At 38.8% G+C, this 16,476-nt stretch overlaps 2 protein-coding genes across 8 annotated transcripts; both read left to right on the top strand.

Moving 5' to 3' along the window:
- Positions 1-720: 720 nt before the first annotated feature.
- LOC143846231 (putative jasmonic acid carboxyl methyltransferase 1) lies at positions 721-4,288 on the top strand. The gene is made up of 4 exons (XM_077354658.1): positions 721-876; positions 948-1,355; positions 3,307-3,573; positions 3,683-4,288. Exons 1-4 carry the CDS (start codon positions 802-804, stop codon positions 4,046-4,048), a joined length of 1,116 nt encoding a protein of 371 aa, XP_077210773.1. The 5' UTR covers positions 721-801; the 3' UTR covers positions 4,049-4,288.
- Positions 4,289-7,707: 3,419 nt separating this feature from the next.
- On the top strand, positions 7,708-15,811 carry LOC143892646 (putative jasmonic acid carboxyl methyltransferase 1). 7 transcript variants are annotated; one of them, XM_077397408.1, is made up of 6 exons: positions 7,708-7,949; positions 11,897-11,958; positions 12,811-12,897; positions 12,989-13,396; positions 14,921-15,193; positions 15,300-15,811. In XM_077397408.1, the coding sequence occupies exons 3-6, from the start codon at positions 12,823-12,825 to the stop codon at positions 15,663-15,665; spliced, it is 1,122 nt and encodes a 373-aa protein (XP_077253523.1). In that variant the 5' UTR covers positions 7,708-7,949; positions 11,897-11,958; positions 12,811-12,822; the 3' UTR covers positions 15,666-15,811. The 7 variants fall into 7 exon arrangements, with proteins under 7 accessions (XP_077253523.1, XP_077253520.1, XP_077253522.1 ...); XM_077397405.1 differs by having other exon boundaries at positions 12,805-12,897; XM_077397407.1 differs by having other exon boundaries at positions 11,891-11,958.
- The last annotated feature ends 665 nt before the right edge of the window (positions 15,812-16,476 follow it).

The raw sequence follows: 16,476 nt of genomic DNA, 5'->3' as shown, positions 1-16,476 counted from the left end.
AAAAGATGGACAGATACTGTTTGTCTCCAAATCTATCCATTTTTTGCCCCACAAATGGACACCCTAAGGTGATCTAATGGAGCTGATTTTTGGTGGACACCCTAGCCATGAAAGGGCCCATCAAATGAATGCTTTGGATCCCACCCAAAATGTGGCCCCACCCTGTTTCTGTGCTCGAGCGCAGCAAATGTATGCTCATATAATATATATAATATATATATATATATATATATATATATATATATATATATATATATATTATGGATAGATGGGTGGAAATCCAGACAATGACAGAGTATACTGACATGTCAAGATGCATAAAAGTGAGAAAAGGTGAGACGGAAGTTCACAACATATTAAAACATAAGGTATCTCGTCTAGTTGAAGCGGGCCATTTGTGGATGAGGGGCCTACCAAAAATCAGCTCAATTAGATCACCAATGGGTGCCCATTTGTGGGGCAAAAAATGGACAGCTACTGTTTGTCCGCAAATCTGTCCATTTATGGACACCCTAAGGTGATCTAATGGAGCTGATTTTTGGTGGACACCCTACCCATGAAAGGGCCCATCAAATGAATGCTTTGGATCCCACCCAAAATGTGGCCCCACCCTGTTTTTGTGCTCGAGCGCAGCAAATGCATGCTCATATAATATATATAAATTATGGATAGATGGGTGGAAATCCGGACAATGACAGAGTATACTGACATGTCAAGATGCATAAAAGTGAGAATAGGTGAGACGGAAGTTCACAACATATTAAAACATAAGGTATCTCGTCTAGTTGAAGCAGGCCCGCCATGGAAGTCCAACAAGTTGTTCACATGAATGGTGGAGTGGGAGATATCAGCTATGCTAATAATTCATCACTACAGGTCTCTCTCTCTCTCTTCTAATGGTCTTCTACATGATTTGATTATGACATTTTTTTTTTCATTTTGTATAGAGAACAGCAATAGCCAAAGTGAGGCCCATAATAGAAGAAGCCATATCAAGTCTTTACTGCGTCTCTTTCCCTAAGAAGATAACCATAGCAGACTTGGGTTGTTCTTCAGGACCCAACACCTTCTTAGTGCTGTCTAATATAATAGATGCTGTTGTGATGAAATGCCACCAGCTGAACCATCCGTTGCCTGAGTTCCAAATGTTCTTGAATGACCTTCCAGGGAACGATTTTAACACCATTTTCAGATATCTGCTACCAAGTTTCTATGAGAAACTTAATGAAAAGAAAGGGGCCGATTTGGCACAGTGTTTTGTTGCAGGAGTGGCTGGTTCCTTTTATGGGAGGCTTTTCCCAAGCAAAAGTCTACATTTTGTTCATTCTTCTTATAGTCTCCATTGGCTCTCGCAGGTCAGTGATCTTCATGGTAGGAGCAGCCCATAAATAGGTCATATATAGGGCTCAAAGATGTTAGATTGAAAGTTTCCTACTAACAAATTTATGTCGACAAATATATTGTATTATGCATATATAGAAATAAAATTCTCCGAATAAACTGAAAGAATCATGAAAAAAATTAAATTTTGGATGCCCTGTTTTTAAACTTTATGAACTAAAAAATATTTTAAAATGGGAATTGAGAGCGTCCATCGCAAAAGGCATTTCGCGGCTGCTCACGGTCGCATGTCAGACCAGCCACCTTGTGCTGTTGTCTCCATTCATGAGGTGGCTGGTCTGGCATGTGACAGACCAGCTGCGAAATGCCTTTTGCGATGGACCCTGGCAAATCCCCTTAAAAATTATTGCATATTTTAATCAATGCAAATTTTCTGTACCACGTTATTGTTTTTCTCATGGGCATTTTTTGAAATATTTCAAGAAAAGAGGAATGATAGAATGTAGAGCGCTCTTGCGAAAATCAGCTCCAAGGGTGCCCCTATTGGTTGCTTTATGCAAAGTGCAGCCCGGAAAAAGGTGGAATGCACCTAAAAAAGTGGAAATGCTCCTAGAAACATTGAAACCGTGTTGACTTTGCATAAAGCAACCAATAGTGGCGTCCTTGGAGCTTATTTTTGCAAGGGCGCCCTTCATTCTATCATTCCTCTAATTTTTATTTTTTTTTAGTTACAAAGATCTTTTAATTTTTCTTTGGAAATATTTTCAGCCCACTAGAAACAAAGGGATTTGCTAGGGACCATCGCAGAAGGCATTTCAGTGTTCTTGAATGAGATAGCAGCAACATAGCCTCACTTTTCAACTGATTTTGTCACTATTCATTTAATTCATCTTAGGTGGATGCTCTCTCATGCAATTGCGCACCCACGAAATGACTTCTGTGATGGTCCCTAGCAATTCCTAGAAACAAACATCGAATTTTTTAGGAGTGCTTCTTATAAGAGTCGGGGGCATGGTTTTAGAGAGAGGAATCAGTATTTAGAAAGACTAATTTTAGGACGATTTGGTTTTATTGGAAGACTAATTTCATGGATAATTTTATTGGTAAATATTTTCCATGGAAAATATTTTCTGAGATTTTTGTATGGTAATTCTTTTACACCTCATGCATAACATGCTCGGCCCAACCATTTTAGACCACATATTTTGATAGGGTGAGGCCCATCATTTAAACCCATGCATATATAGGCACCTCATGTTTTGATATGCTAGGAACCACTATTCTATACCATGTTTTCCTGGGGATGACGCCTACCATCTCCACCCAAACCCATGCATTATGGTTGATCACACCAGTTTACACCCATGGGCGGGCCCACTATCTCCACCCAAACCTACTGGACTTTGGAATCTTTCCAATAGAATATTATTTTCCATGAATTTTTTTACACCTCAAGCACAGTACTGCAGGGCCCACCATTTCTCACATTATATTTTGATGGGGTGAGACCCACACCATTTTATACCTACTCATACCAAGGGTGGGGCTCACCATTTTATACCACATGTTTTGATGTAGTGGGGCCACCATCTCCAATTAAACCCATTCAAAAGTAGGGTCCACTAATTTAAACCTTAGATTTTTTATGGAGTGGGGCTCACCATTTTACCTCAGGATTTGATGGTGAGAATACTAGTGCTTGTGCGTATGTGTGTGCGAACATACATGGAAACTCATGCAAAATATAAATTTATGTACTCAAATTTGTTCAAAATTCATGATCATATAAGGCGGCAAGCATGCATGTATCATGTGTAAGAATGTCATGTTTCAAAGCATACCCTAACATAGGCATTAAAGATCAAAATTCAAAGACCATATAAGGAAGCGGCAAGCATGCATGTATCATGTGCAGGAATTTCATGTTTTAAAGCATACCCTAACATAGGCATTAAAACACACCAGGTTCCTCAAGGGCTTCAAAACGAAATGGGCATCACATTAAACAAGGGTAATATTTACTTGGCAAAGACAAGCCCTTCAAGCGTGTTTAAAGCTTACTTAGCGGAATTTCAAAGGGACTTTTCCTTCTTTCTCAAGTTACGCTCGGAAGAACTAATTGGTGGAGGACGTATGGTCCTAACACTTCATGGAAGGAGAAGCTCATATCCATACAATAGAGACTGCTGTTGGGAACCGTTGGCCCAAGCTCTCCACGACATGGTCTTACAGGTATAAACAAATTCACATTGTAACTATTTAAACCCCCTCATCTCTCTCTCATTGAAAACTCTATAGATCATTATTTTCTTTGCTTTGCTAACAAGTTTGTCCAATTTAGGGAGTGATTGAACAGGAGAAAGTGGATTCATTTAATCTACCCTATTATACACCTTCAATTCATGAACTGGAGGCTATTATTGAGACAGAAGGATCCTTTAGTCTTGATCGCCTCGAAATAATTGATATTAATTGGGATGGTAGTGAAGATGCCTATGAGGAAACATCTGCGTTTAATAACTTGGCAAGTGCGCAAAACGTTTCAAAGTGCATTAGAGCTGTGTCGGAATCCATGCTTGCTAGTCACTTTGGAGAGGCGACAATAGATGATTTGTTCCAAAAATATGAACAAAATGTTGTTCAGTTTCAATCAAATGGGAAACGCAAGTACATCAATTTGGTGATTTGTATGACTAGAAAAGGATGAAAATGAGCATATAACCGCCTCATTGAGAATAAATTATATGTAGTAGTCCTATATTTTAAAGTTGTGTATCCTACTTTGTTCGATAGCATTTTATGCTTCTTTGCTGGTATTATACAAAGATGTTGCAAGCATAATTCAAATAAAGTGAAGGGTCTTGTGAACAGCGAAAAGGGGTCACAAATTATGAATTGAACTCCCTTTTTTATATTAATACTAATAAAGATATAAATAGCATGCACACATTGTCAAGATACCCTACACGTATTTCTTTAATCTCCATACACATGTATAATACAATGACGGCAACCCATAATGGTCAAATTTAGTATTCCAAAAACTCAAACCGTATCATAGTATCAAAGCATGATAGTGACCATTGTTCCATTTGTTGATCATCTCTGAAGTGCACTGCATTCTGGTTTTAGTTGATTGCTATTGAAGCCTTTCAAAGTTCAGTTTGTCGATCAGGGTAGAAACATTGTTGTCCCTTCAATATCTCTTGTTAGTTGTTCATTGTAGTCTCCTTATTCGTTCCTGATTGTCGCCTCTTCTTATTTGTCCCTTTCTATATATGTCTCTCTCATCAAGGTGTTCTTCCAATCGTCTCTTTTCTATTTTTTTTTTTATCTTTCCCATCCATTACCAATGGATAAAATCTCTCCTCTTGATTCCAACCAATTTTCCAAGATTCCCAATCTTATATTGCCCCTCTTCCCACCCTTGTTTCCATTAAACTTGATGACTCAAACTAGCTTGTTTTTGGTAGATTAGCTGGGATTGAACCTCCGACCTCCAGGCTGAAGAACAAAGCCTTGACCATTGAGCTAGAGGCCCAGCCTTGAATTAAGAGAGTCACTATTAACTGTCTTATCTTTGTTCAGTAGTTTTAACCGATTCCATTTCAAAGCTCACCTGATGCACGCTATCTGGCGGGCTTCCCTCATCTCTTAGAGTCGACTAACCCATGTGCAAGTTTTATCCTTCAAAGTTCTCATTTGAATATTTACCACTACCATTAAGATTCACACCAATGGACACCCCTCCCAGGTAGACCCTCAAATTTTTACAGTGACCAACACACCCTCCAACTCACAAGGCATGGCAATTGTCGTGGCGGCCGAGTATGGGTCGCACACTTCACCGCCATCCACTTTTGGGGCTAGTTGATTTGGTAGGTGAGTTGTTACACACTCATTTTCAAATTTCTATTTCCATGACTACCATCCTGCTATAAAAAATGACCAACACCTTTTGTGTGTTCTAGGTTAAAGAACAATTGGGCAGTGTAACTTGGCTTCCAGTTCAACCCATATCGCCAGTTCTTCATAACATAAATGGATTGATTAGAGCCAACTACTAGATAGTTCAATTAGTCTTTCGGCCTTATCAGACGAACATTGCACTTCAGTATCACTGCAGGCCTCCACCAGAGTTTTATCTAGATTTGCTCGGCTTAGGCATAGTTCACCATCTTTTGGATTCCACAGACATGCTGACACTCAAACCTTTCTCAAAAGATCTAGGCCAGTCAGTGGTGCAATCTGACAAGGGGATCCCACCAATAAACTTCCTTACGCCTTCTGAGTTTTATACGCACGTTGACTCTCACACATCAAACTACCTTCTTTGGTTGAGAGAACACGTGAAGTCTAAAAAAAGTATGTACGGCCCACTATGATGGGTGGCCGTGAGAACACGTGAAGTCTAAAAAAGTAGGTACATCCCACTTTTTTTAATCATCCGAACCGTTCATCTGTTTGGGCACAACGTAAATAGGTTGTGCCCCAAAAATCATTTCCATAGGATGATCCTAAATCCTCCGATCTGAACTGATATGAATATGGAGATTTCCAAAAATCATTTATGGAATCTTCTGCAGATCGGAGGGTTAGGATCATCCTATGGAAATTATTTTTTGGGCACAACCTATTTACGTTGTGCCCAAACAGATGGACGGTTTGGATCATAAAAAAAAGTGGGCCGTACCTACTTTTTTTAGACTTCACGTGTTCTCACGGCCACCCATCATATAAATTCTCTGATAAAGATGCGTGATGCATCTTGTCGTTCAGTATTTAAAGGCTTGTAAAAGCTTTTTGATACCTGTAATATTCTTCTGACAGCAGTTAAAATATTAGCTTTAAGATGCTTGGCGTATCATTATCAAATCATGGTAGTGCTCAAATCATTTCCTATGTAGAAAATATGATGGACAAAGGTCCGATCAAAATCCACAATCTAAAGCAAGATATAACAAATCACACAATGACAACCACAAAGAACACACAATTTTTACATGGTTCGGCAAAGCCAACGTCCACGAGCGATCCAAGAGAAATATTCCACTAATCAAGAAGTAAAGGTTACAAAAGGTTCTTCAATCAATCTAACACTTGATCAAATCCCAAACCCTTCCCTTGTAAGCCTTTTACGAAATCCCTTCTTGATTTTCTCTCTTGTAGTGCGCATAAGAGAAAATCCGTCGCCAATCTTCTCCTTCTCTTTCAAACTAGAGAACAAAGAGAATCATTTAGAGAAAACCTTGGAAGCCCCTTTTGTGATCTTTGTTAGAAGCCCCTTTTGTGATCCTTGTTTTCACTCTCTCCAAGAGCACCCAAAACCATCTCCAAGAGTTACAAACCCTAGCTATTCTTCTCTTCTTGCAAGGACATGTGAGAGTGGGAGAGTTTTTCAATAAATAAAAACAAAAAAAACAAAAAACACTTTCTATTTTGGCTACAAAGGCAATACTCGCTTTCCCCAAACCACACAACTCATATGTCCGTGGCTTGGGAAAACTCAAAAGCTATCTACTTCAACAACCTCATATCTACCTCAACAACAACAGTACGGTGATATAAATCGGCGCATTCAAGTCTGAGATGATTGGGGCAAGGGCTACAACCTGGGTTGGGTTTTACGCGGCAAAAAAATAACCTGGGTTGGGTTCAGAAATTATGGGTCTTGAGTTGGTCGGTTTTTTAGAGTGAAAAACTCGACCAATCTCGGGTCAAGTCAGGTTTATAGGAAAAAACCTAAAATTCAATTGACTCCATTTAACTTTTTTGGAATGAAATGTGAATTAAACTCATGATGTAAACCAGATGCAAACATCGCTTGCAATTCATTTTTTATTTATTACGGTTTCGTCATGCCAGTATATTATAGATAGATGGGTGGAAATCCGGACTTTGACAGAAGATGTTGATGTACATGTCAACATTTTCTTTGTATCTAGGGATAGGTATTGTCTTTGATCTTCACTTTTGGTCTCTTGCTTTCTATCCAATCCGTATTCTTGTAATAGGATTAGTGTTTTGTACACTTGACTGTAATATCTTTCTCATCTTAATAAATAGGTAAGGGTCCCCGTCAAACCCCAGCTTACCTATATATAAAAATAAAATGTCCAGACCCATAAAGTAGAGAAAAATGAGATGGAACTGATAGTATTATTTTGGGGGGTTTGGAGGTTATATGTCACGACCAACATATTTTTGTTGCACACGTACATATATCTTTTATATAAGTCGTGCATCACATGCTCTCTTAATTTAGAGGAAACATATATGTTATACATGACATGCATTGCATGCTCATTAAATCAATATTTTAGGGGTGCAACTTGGGTCATATCCGTGATCCAGTTTTATGGTGAAAGCTCATCAGCCCGAACTCCCAAAACTCTACCCGGGTTGCACCTCTACAATATTCTCTATTTATGGTGTATTCAAGATGTCGAGATGCTAAGGGCCTTCCAAAGGAAGAATCTTAGGGCGAGTGGCATTGTTATTGTCCGACATGGATCTTATGGAATGATGGAAACACCAGGCTATTCAAGAACCGAGCTAAAGGCCTTTCTCTTATTTTCTCAAAGATCACTATTGTGGTCTCCTCTTGGGTAAGTATCCTCTCTCCTTTCAAATTCTAATCTAGCTCTGATATTAATAGAAGTTGGAGGGAGATTTGCCTTGAGCCATAATGGGAGGACCTGATTATCCCTAGATGGGTACCTGAAAATCGATGAGTGCAGCGGAATCAATCCCAATTGACTTTGATCCTATAGAGATTTCCTGCAAAACTTGGGTGCTCAAAATCAATTGGAATGGATGGAAATAGGGGTGGATTGGAAGAGAGCTCTGGACGGTCTGGACTTGTAACTCTCTTTGTAGCACATGCGAAAGTGCTTTTCTTGATTAAGGGGAAGCATTCATACTCCCGTAGGGTGGTGGTCTCTCCATTTCCATCAATTTTTTTGACAAGGCTTTTCCATCACCACTCGGGAGAGATTACTCCATTTTGAACACAGCCTATCAATAAGGTCCATTCGATTATCGATCAGGGGCCTAAGACAACACATAGGAGAGACTCGTTTACTCCGGCCACTCCGTGGCCCCCACACTACCAATCACATGCACCCTCCTAAGACAACCACCCTTTCACTAGGTGTGATATTGTCAACCACCTGATAGGCCACCCACATCAAAAAGTTGGTCCACCAAGGCCCATTCCCTTCCAATGACCCCAATGCACATCCATGCAATTGATTAAGGCATCCTTTTGAAACCAGTTTGATTATACAAGAAAATATATATAATTATAATTTGGAAAACAAATGCAAGTGGGTGTGTGCAATATGAGTATGGTGATTTTCACGCGATGATATTCACTAATGGCCATATTCAAATCATCACGGATTACAGATTGAGGGCTAATGGCCACACGATTCAAATCATCTTGTATCGATCCATTACTTGACCTCACTTTCCTGTGGTTGCATTTTATATCAATACATCTCTCCTCATTTTAAAAAATGATGAGGAGAGTGTTTTAAAGGAAGAGACAACTTTAGCCTCACACCATTCATATAATGGGCTCCATAGGTACTATCATAACAATCTTTCAAAACTATTAAGTAGAAGCATTGTTTTAAATTTCGACCGAAATCCGAAATCGCTAGTTCGCTACTACCCGAAACCGTCATTTATTTGGGCCGAAATTTTGAAATTCCAGTCGAAATTTCATTTATCCCGAAATTCCGTCGGAAATTTAAGGGATTTCACCCAAAAATCTCGATTTTTGATAATTATTTAATATTATCCCGAAATTTCAGCCAAAAATATGGAATTTTGGTAATTTCGGTTGAAATTTTATATGAGAAAATAGCCTTCGACCGGGGTTTTGGTGAGGTCCGAAACGCATTCCGAAACCGAAATTTGAAACCATGAGTAGAAGTATGATGCACTTCAAAGCTTCAAAGCTTTAACCATGTAGAAAAATAGGATGACAAACGTATGGATGCTTCATGATAGAGAGACAAAAAGGAGAAAAGTACGGAATGAGGGCTCAAGTTTCAAGGAATTACGGATTTCGCGTACCTTTTTAAACAAGCATCAAACACGGGTGATTCTTCAAAATCAGGTGGGAAAAAGACCCTGATATCCTTCTGACATCAACATAAATCTCATTTTTCATTACTGCCCATTAAATGACGCGCTTCATAAGGCTTCTTTTGGTTCGTTTGAATGTCTATTTGAACCGGCAGAACCTTGGGTTCGTTTCTATCTTGGCCATTGGAAATAACTAGAGACGGATGGATGCTTGACACGTGTTGAAAAATCTTTTGGAACGTTGGTGCCTCTATATACATCCGGTTTGGTTTCGATTTGAAATCTTTCTTTAAATCCAGAGTCCCTTGGGTTCTTTTAAATCTTAGCCGTCGCCAATATGCATAGACGGTTGGATCCACGACACGTGGGAATCAATATGGAACGGTGATTGTCTTCTAATAATACTGCCTCTATGTATGAGATTCCGCCGGGGTACACTCTTTTTCCGCTTACACCCTATTTCTGCTGGCGTACCCCTTGATATTCCAGCGTCGTTCTCTAGAATCCGGCGGCACACTCTAGAATCCGGTGGCGTACTCGATATATTGGAACACATGTTTGAACCCAGAACATCCGGCAGCGTACTCTAAAATCCGGCGGCGCACCCCCTATTTCCACTGGCGTACCTCTTGATATTCCGGTGACGTTCTCTAGAATCCGGTGGGGTACTCTAGAATCCGGGGGCGTATTCGATATTTTGACGGCGTACTCGATATGTTTGGAACACATGTTTGAACCCAGAAAATCCGGCAGCGTACTAGATATTCCGGTGGCGTACTCTAAAATCTGGCGGTGTGCACCCTATTTCCACTGGTGTACCCCTTGATATTCCGGTGGCGTACTCGATATGTTTGGAACACATGTTTGAACCCAGAAAATCCGACAGCATACTCGATATTCCGGCGGCGTACTTGATATCTTTGAACGATGGGTGTTTCTTGAATCTGGCGGCGTATATGATATTCTGGCAGCTTACTCAAGAATCTGGCGGCATTCTAAGCCAAAAGAGACGTGAGAAATAATAAAATGTTCAATAACGTCGCCGTTCTAAGTCAAAAGAGACGTTAGCCTTTATTATCCAAAAGATACGCATGCGCTCCATAAAAAGTGGGCAACTTCAATACTTTTTGATGATAATGATTGACGTTCTCATCCATCGGGAGGGCAACATATGAGGACTCTATCAGAAGGGTATTGGGGTCTTTTTCCCACCCCTTTTTGAAGAATCACCCATGTTTAATTCTTGTTTTAAAAGGTACCCGAAATCCATAATTGCTCGAAGCTATGGTACGCATTCCGTACTTTTCTCCACAAAAAGTAAGATTTGCATATCCAAAAAATGAATGCAACGTGGAATAATGTGGAAAGAAGCAATGATATTTTTGCCGGCAAACCTCGTACAACACTACATCAATGGAACCCACAGTGGCTCTTCGGCATAAAGTCACGGGTTTGCTCCCTGTTGACGAGTGTTTGAATCCCGCCCCGACTTACCTGATACACGTGGTGATGCGTGTATCCATAGGGAAAAAAAACTACATCAATGATAAATGTGTTTTAGGTATCTCGTGGGGGAGTTTTTATATGGTGCAGCAGCGCACTTTGTAGGATGGGGACTGAGATTCTCTCTTTACCAAGAAAGAGGAAGTCGGTAACCAAGATTTTTCCGACCAGAAAAAGGGATAATCTAAATACGAGAGAGGCGAAAAACTCTCGGTCCTTCTACATCAAAGATAAATGTGTTTTGGATATCTCGTGGGGACTGAGATTCTCTCTTTACCAAGAAAGAGGAAGTCGATAACCAAGATTTTTCAACCAGAAAAAGGGATAATTGGCATAAAGCCGTTAAATATGAGAGGCGAAAAACTCTCGGTCCTTCCATTTATAGGGTCAAAGCGAGTTTTCCAAAGTAAATTCTGGATTCCCAGGAGCACAATTTTAGGTGGAAATTTTCACTACTTTCCATGTAAAAATGTACGTAACATTTGTTTTGTGTTGTAAAAATGAACATAAAACAAAATTTACGTCCATTTTTACGTAGAAAGAAACAGAGCTGTAGGCTCGATCTTTCAAAGTAAAGTGGACGTAAAATTTGTTGGGCGATGATATTTTCACTCTCCCTGCATTACGCGCACGCTCCCCTTATAACCTGATTTGACATGAAAAGTGGGTAACTTTAACGCTTTTTGACATCAAATCACGTTATATGGGGAGTGTGCGCGTAATGCAGGGGGAGTGAAATTATCATCTCCCAATTTGTTTTATGTTCATTTTTTATGACATAATTTTTTTTTTTTGCATCCATTTTTTACACTGAACGGAGCATTAGCGGAGAAGATTGACATGAAGATGGCTTACCACATAAAAAAGGATATTGCTAAAAGTATAAAAAGGATGCTTACTTATATGAGGATTTTGAAACCCTACCAAAATGGTTGATCGTCTTTGAAAGAGGCAGACCATAAGAAGGAAGAAGGAAAGCCAAGAAAAAGGGATTGAAGTCCTCGTAAGGGGTTCGAGGTAAGCCCGTATTCCCCTCTGATTCTATAGTGGATTTCTCTTGGGAGTTGTCCTGTGGTTTTTTCCATAATGTTACAGGGTTTTTCATGTAAAATCTGTTGTGCTCTTGTTTGTGCTTGGTGATTTGCCTTTGTTTGCTTTGTGGGGTGTTTTTTTTTGCTAGTTTCTTGGTTCATTAACAAAATGAGGTACTCTATTGCAGTGTTTAAAAACTCCTTAACTCGACAATGAACTCGCCCGAGTCGACTCCTTTTTACCTTGGCCGCGTTCCGCGTTCCGCGTTGCACCACATCCGCATTCCGCATTTTATCCTACAGAGTCAATAAACTCCTTTGACTCTCCCGAGTTATTACCGCGTCAACCGAGTTCTTGGCCTTGTCAACCGCATTCTTGGCCATGTCCGCGCCGAGTCGACAAGGATTTTTCCTTGCCACGTTCCGTGTCACATCTGCATTTTTAAACACTACTCTATTGTGACACGTGAACAAAAAAAAACACTAATAAGAGAGCATACCTCCCACAAATGCACAAAAAAAATGTGAAAATGGTCATATTGATCGGTCATTTTCACCGGGTCTTTATTTTAAGCCTCCCGTTTTAGGAGTGTTATCCATAATAATGCATATGAATTTTTTAAAACGATCATTGTTTTTGGAGCGATGATAGATGCAAGGGAGCCCTTGCATAAAGAGCCGGAAAAGGGCGCTCGATTGGTTCCACATCATTAATTGTAACCGACATCTATCATTCCTCTTGTTTTTGTTACAGCAACAAACTTTGGGTTTTCCCTCTATAAATACATACTTGAAGGCTATGTTTTTTTTCATTGGCTATCTTCTTCTCTAGTTGCAGGAGGCCCTTGCCATGGAAGTTCAACAATTTCTTCACATGAATGGGGGAGAGGGAGAAACCAGTTATGCTAATAATTCAACACTACAGGTCTCTCTCTCTCTCTCTCTCTCTCTCTCTCTCTCCCCTAATGGTCTTCTACATGATTTGATTATGCCAATTTTTTTTCATTTTTTTACAGAGAATGGCAATAACCAAAGTGAGGCCTATTGTAGAAGAAGTTATATTGGATCTTTATTGTACCTCCTTCCCTAAGAAGTTGAGCATTGCAGATTTGGGTTGTTCTTCAGGACCCAACACCCTCTTTGTGATATCTCATATTATAGATACTATCGAGAAGAAATGTCGACAGTTGGGCCATCCATTGCCGGAGTTCCAAATGTTCTTGAATGACCTTCCAGGGAATGATTTTAACACTATTTTCAGATACATGCTACCAAGTTTCTATGAGAAAATTAATGAAGAGAAAGGGGTCGGTTTGGAGCAGTGCTTCTTGGCAGGAGTGGCTGGTTCCTTTTATGGGAGGCTTTTCCCAAGCAAAAGTCTACACTTTATTCATTCTTCTAATAGTCTCCATTGGCTCTCTCAGGTCAGTACTTTCACCCACTCAGCTGTCACTCAGCTACATATTATTTTTGTTCCAAGAAGTAATAAAATTCTCGAAATAATTGAAAGATACTTCTGAAAAAAGTAAATTTTTTGATGCCCTGTTTTAAAATTTAAAATTTGCAAAACATTTCGAAAATTCTTGCATTTTTTCAATTAAATGCAAATTTTCTATATTATGTTCTTCTTGTCCTCAAGACCATTTAAAAAATAATATATATATATATATATATATATATATAGTTTTTTTGGTGAGTAAGCTGGGGTTAGGCAGGACCCTGACCAGAGAAATATGTTAAAAAGAAAAAGAGATTATTTTTATGAAATTATGTTGTTGCTGCAAAGAAAATGATTTTTTTTGGAAATATATTCAGTTCCTCATCACAAATATAGAAATTTTCATATGGAAAGAGATTACAGTTGGGCTGAGGGAAGGAGACAGAGATCACTATTTAGAAACACTCATTAGGAAAGATTTGGTTTTCACAAATCCCCTAAAAATAGGAAATCTTCTCTTTATAAGAGTTGGGGATTTCTAAATTTTTGTGTTTTTTTCTAATGCCAAATAATGTGGCTGCAATGCACCACCTGTGAACGTTTAATCACCACTCTCTTAGAGTCCTTGTTTCTTTTTGTTATTTGTTTAAAGTTGGATAGTCATTAGGTAGTGGTTGAGTATATCTAGTTGATAGGACCCAGTTGCTAAGGATAGTTATCAAATTTCGGAAACCGAAACCAAACTGAATTTTACAAAAACCGAACCGAAACTGAACCGATTAAAAATTCGGTTATGCGGTTATAACCGAATAGTGATAGAAAAAGACAAAAAAAAATCTATTTGGACGGTTTGATCGGAGGCCTATGATCAATCTATCAAAACAGTTTTGGGTGAAGATGGTGGACCTAATAATGGATCTAAAATGGTGGCCCTAATTAGTTGTGATAATTCTGGAAAACCGAATTTGTAATGGGCAAACCCCTATTAATAGCGGTAGGAGTGGAAAAAAAGAATTGCAGGAAAAAAAATTTCATGGGAAAAAGATGAATGATTTCAGAAAGAAACATGGTTATAGATAGACTACTAGTATGGTGAGCTCTACCATTTCAAAATATGAGTTGTAAAATGGTGGGCCCCAGTCCCCACCCATGCTATGCATGGATGTTAAATGATGGGCCTCACCGTATCAAAACATGTATTGTAAATGATCGACCCCCATGCATGCATCTGCTGTAAAAGTAATCCATCATAAAAAAAATTCCAGTGAAAATTTCCAATGGAAAAAGTCTTTCAATTGAAATTTCTTATGGAAAGAAACCGAATGACAAAGGAAAGAGACGTATGCATTATAGACACTTCACAAAGGAAACTCATGCATAAACATAAATTTAGGTACAAATAAACATTAATTTATGTACACTTGAATTTGTTCAAACTTCAAAGATCATAAATTTATGTAAGAAAGTTATGTTCTAAAGAGGACCTAATTTAAGCATTAAGACATGCCAGGTTCCTCAAGGGCTTCAAGACGAAATGGGCATCCCATTAAACAAGGGCAGAATTTACCTAGCAAAGACAAGCCCTCCCAGTGTATTCAAAGCATACTTCGCCCAATTTCAGAGAGATTTCTCTTTGTTTCTAAAGTCACGCTCGGAAGAAGTACCTGGTGATGGACGTATGGTCCTTATACTTTGTGGCAGAAGAAACTCGGATCCTTCTAGTAGTGAATGTTCTTCCCAATGGGAATTGCTGGCTCAAGCTCTCAATGACTTGGTCTCACAGGTAAAGGGTAACCATTTAATCCCCCCTTCTCTCTCATCTAAGCATGATTACATCTTCATATATTACTGTTTTCTATGTTCTGCTAATTACTTTTTTTCCAATTTAGGGAGCCATTGAGAAGGAGAAAGTGGATTCATTTAATCTACCATATTATGCACCTTCAATTCAAGAACTCGAGTCTACCGTCGAGAAAGAAGGATCCTTTAGTCTTGATCGATTCGAAGTAATTGATATTAATTGGGATGGTAGTGAAGATGACAATGAGGAAACATTTGAGTTTGATAAGTTGGCAAGTGCGCAAAACGTTTCAAAGTGTATAAGAGCTGTTTCGGAATCCATGCTTGCTAGTCAGTTTGGAGAAGTGACAATTGATGAGTTGTTCCGAAGATATGAGCAGAATGTTGTCGAGTATCAATCAAATGGGAAAGGAAAATTTATCAATTTGGTCATTTGTATGACTAGAAAAGGATGAGAATCAATATGTAATTCTGCCTCCTTGAGAATAAACGATATGTAGTAGCTCTATATTTCGAAGTTGTGTATTCTGCCTCATCACTGATGATGTAAGTGCCGACACTATCTTCCATAAATGCAAAAAAAATATGGAGTTAAGATTAATGCAAGAATACCATTAATTACAAGCTGATGGTTTGTCTAGGTAAAAGCTGATCGGATGACTATGTGCACATTATATCATCATTCATCACCATGGCCTTACAAACACAATGAACCAAAAGTTGGGCTGCAACAGTACAAGCTTTAATGGGTCTTCTTGATCATGCTTCATATACATACACATCCATCCATCCAACCGTGTATTGTCTACCTATCCATCTATTTTCATGAACATATTCTTCCATTCACTCACATATCTGTCTGTATAGATGTACTAGTGGGTCCAACCGTGCGATGCACGATTTGGTAGTAAATTAAGATTGAAAATAAAATAAAAGTTGATTAAAGAACAAATCAGATGGGTTGAAAGAGATAGTGAAAGAAAAAATCAGAATTTTAACACCTAACTAGGTTAAAATCAGTTTGGAATCAGAGATGAGACGGTGAAAAGTAAATTGGAAATCCAAGAACCAATTTCGCAATCAGAACCCATTCTCAAATTCATTAACAAAAAGGGCTTAAATCACCCCAACACCCTATATTACATTTTTAAAATATCTGAAAATCCTATCTTACTATAAAGAGGGTGAGCAGAGAAAAAGCCCAAACTCCATGATTTCTCTCAATACCAACGTGCTAAAACGGAAATGAATTCATAAAAGTGACAT

This window comes from Tasmannia lanceolata, unplaced genomic scaffold (assembly GCF_043159265.1).
Source record: "Tasmannia lanceolata isolate RefF3 unplaced genomic scaffold, GAP_Taslan_0.1 ptg000015l, whole genome shotgun sequence".
In the NCBI taxonomy this organism is placed as follows: domain Eukaryota; kingdom Viridiplantae; phylum Streptophyta; class Magnoliopsida; order Canellales; family Winteraceae; genus Tasmannia; species Tasmannia lanceolata.
Note: the sequence above shows the minus strand (reverse complement) of the source record. Positions and strands in the feature narration are given on the sequence as shown.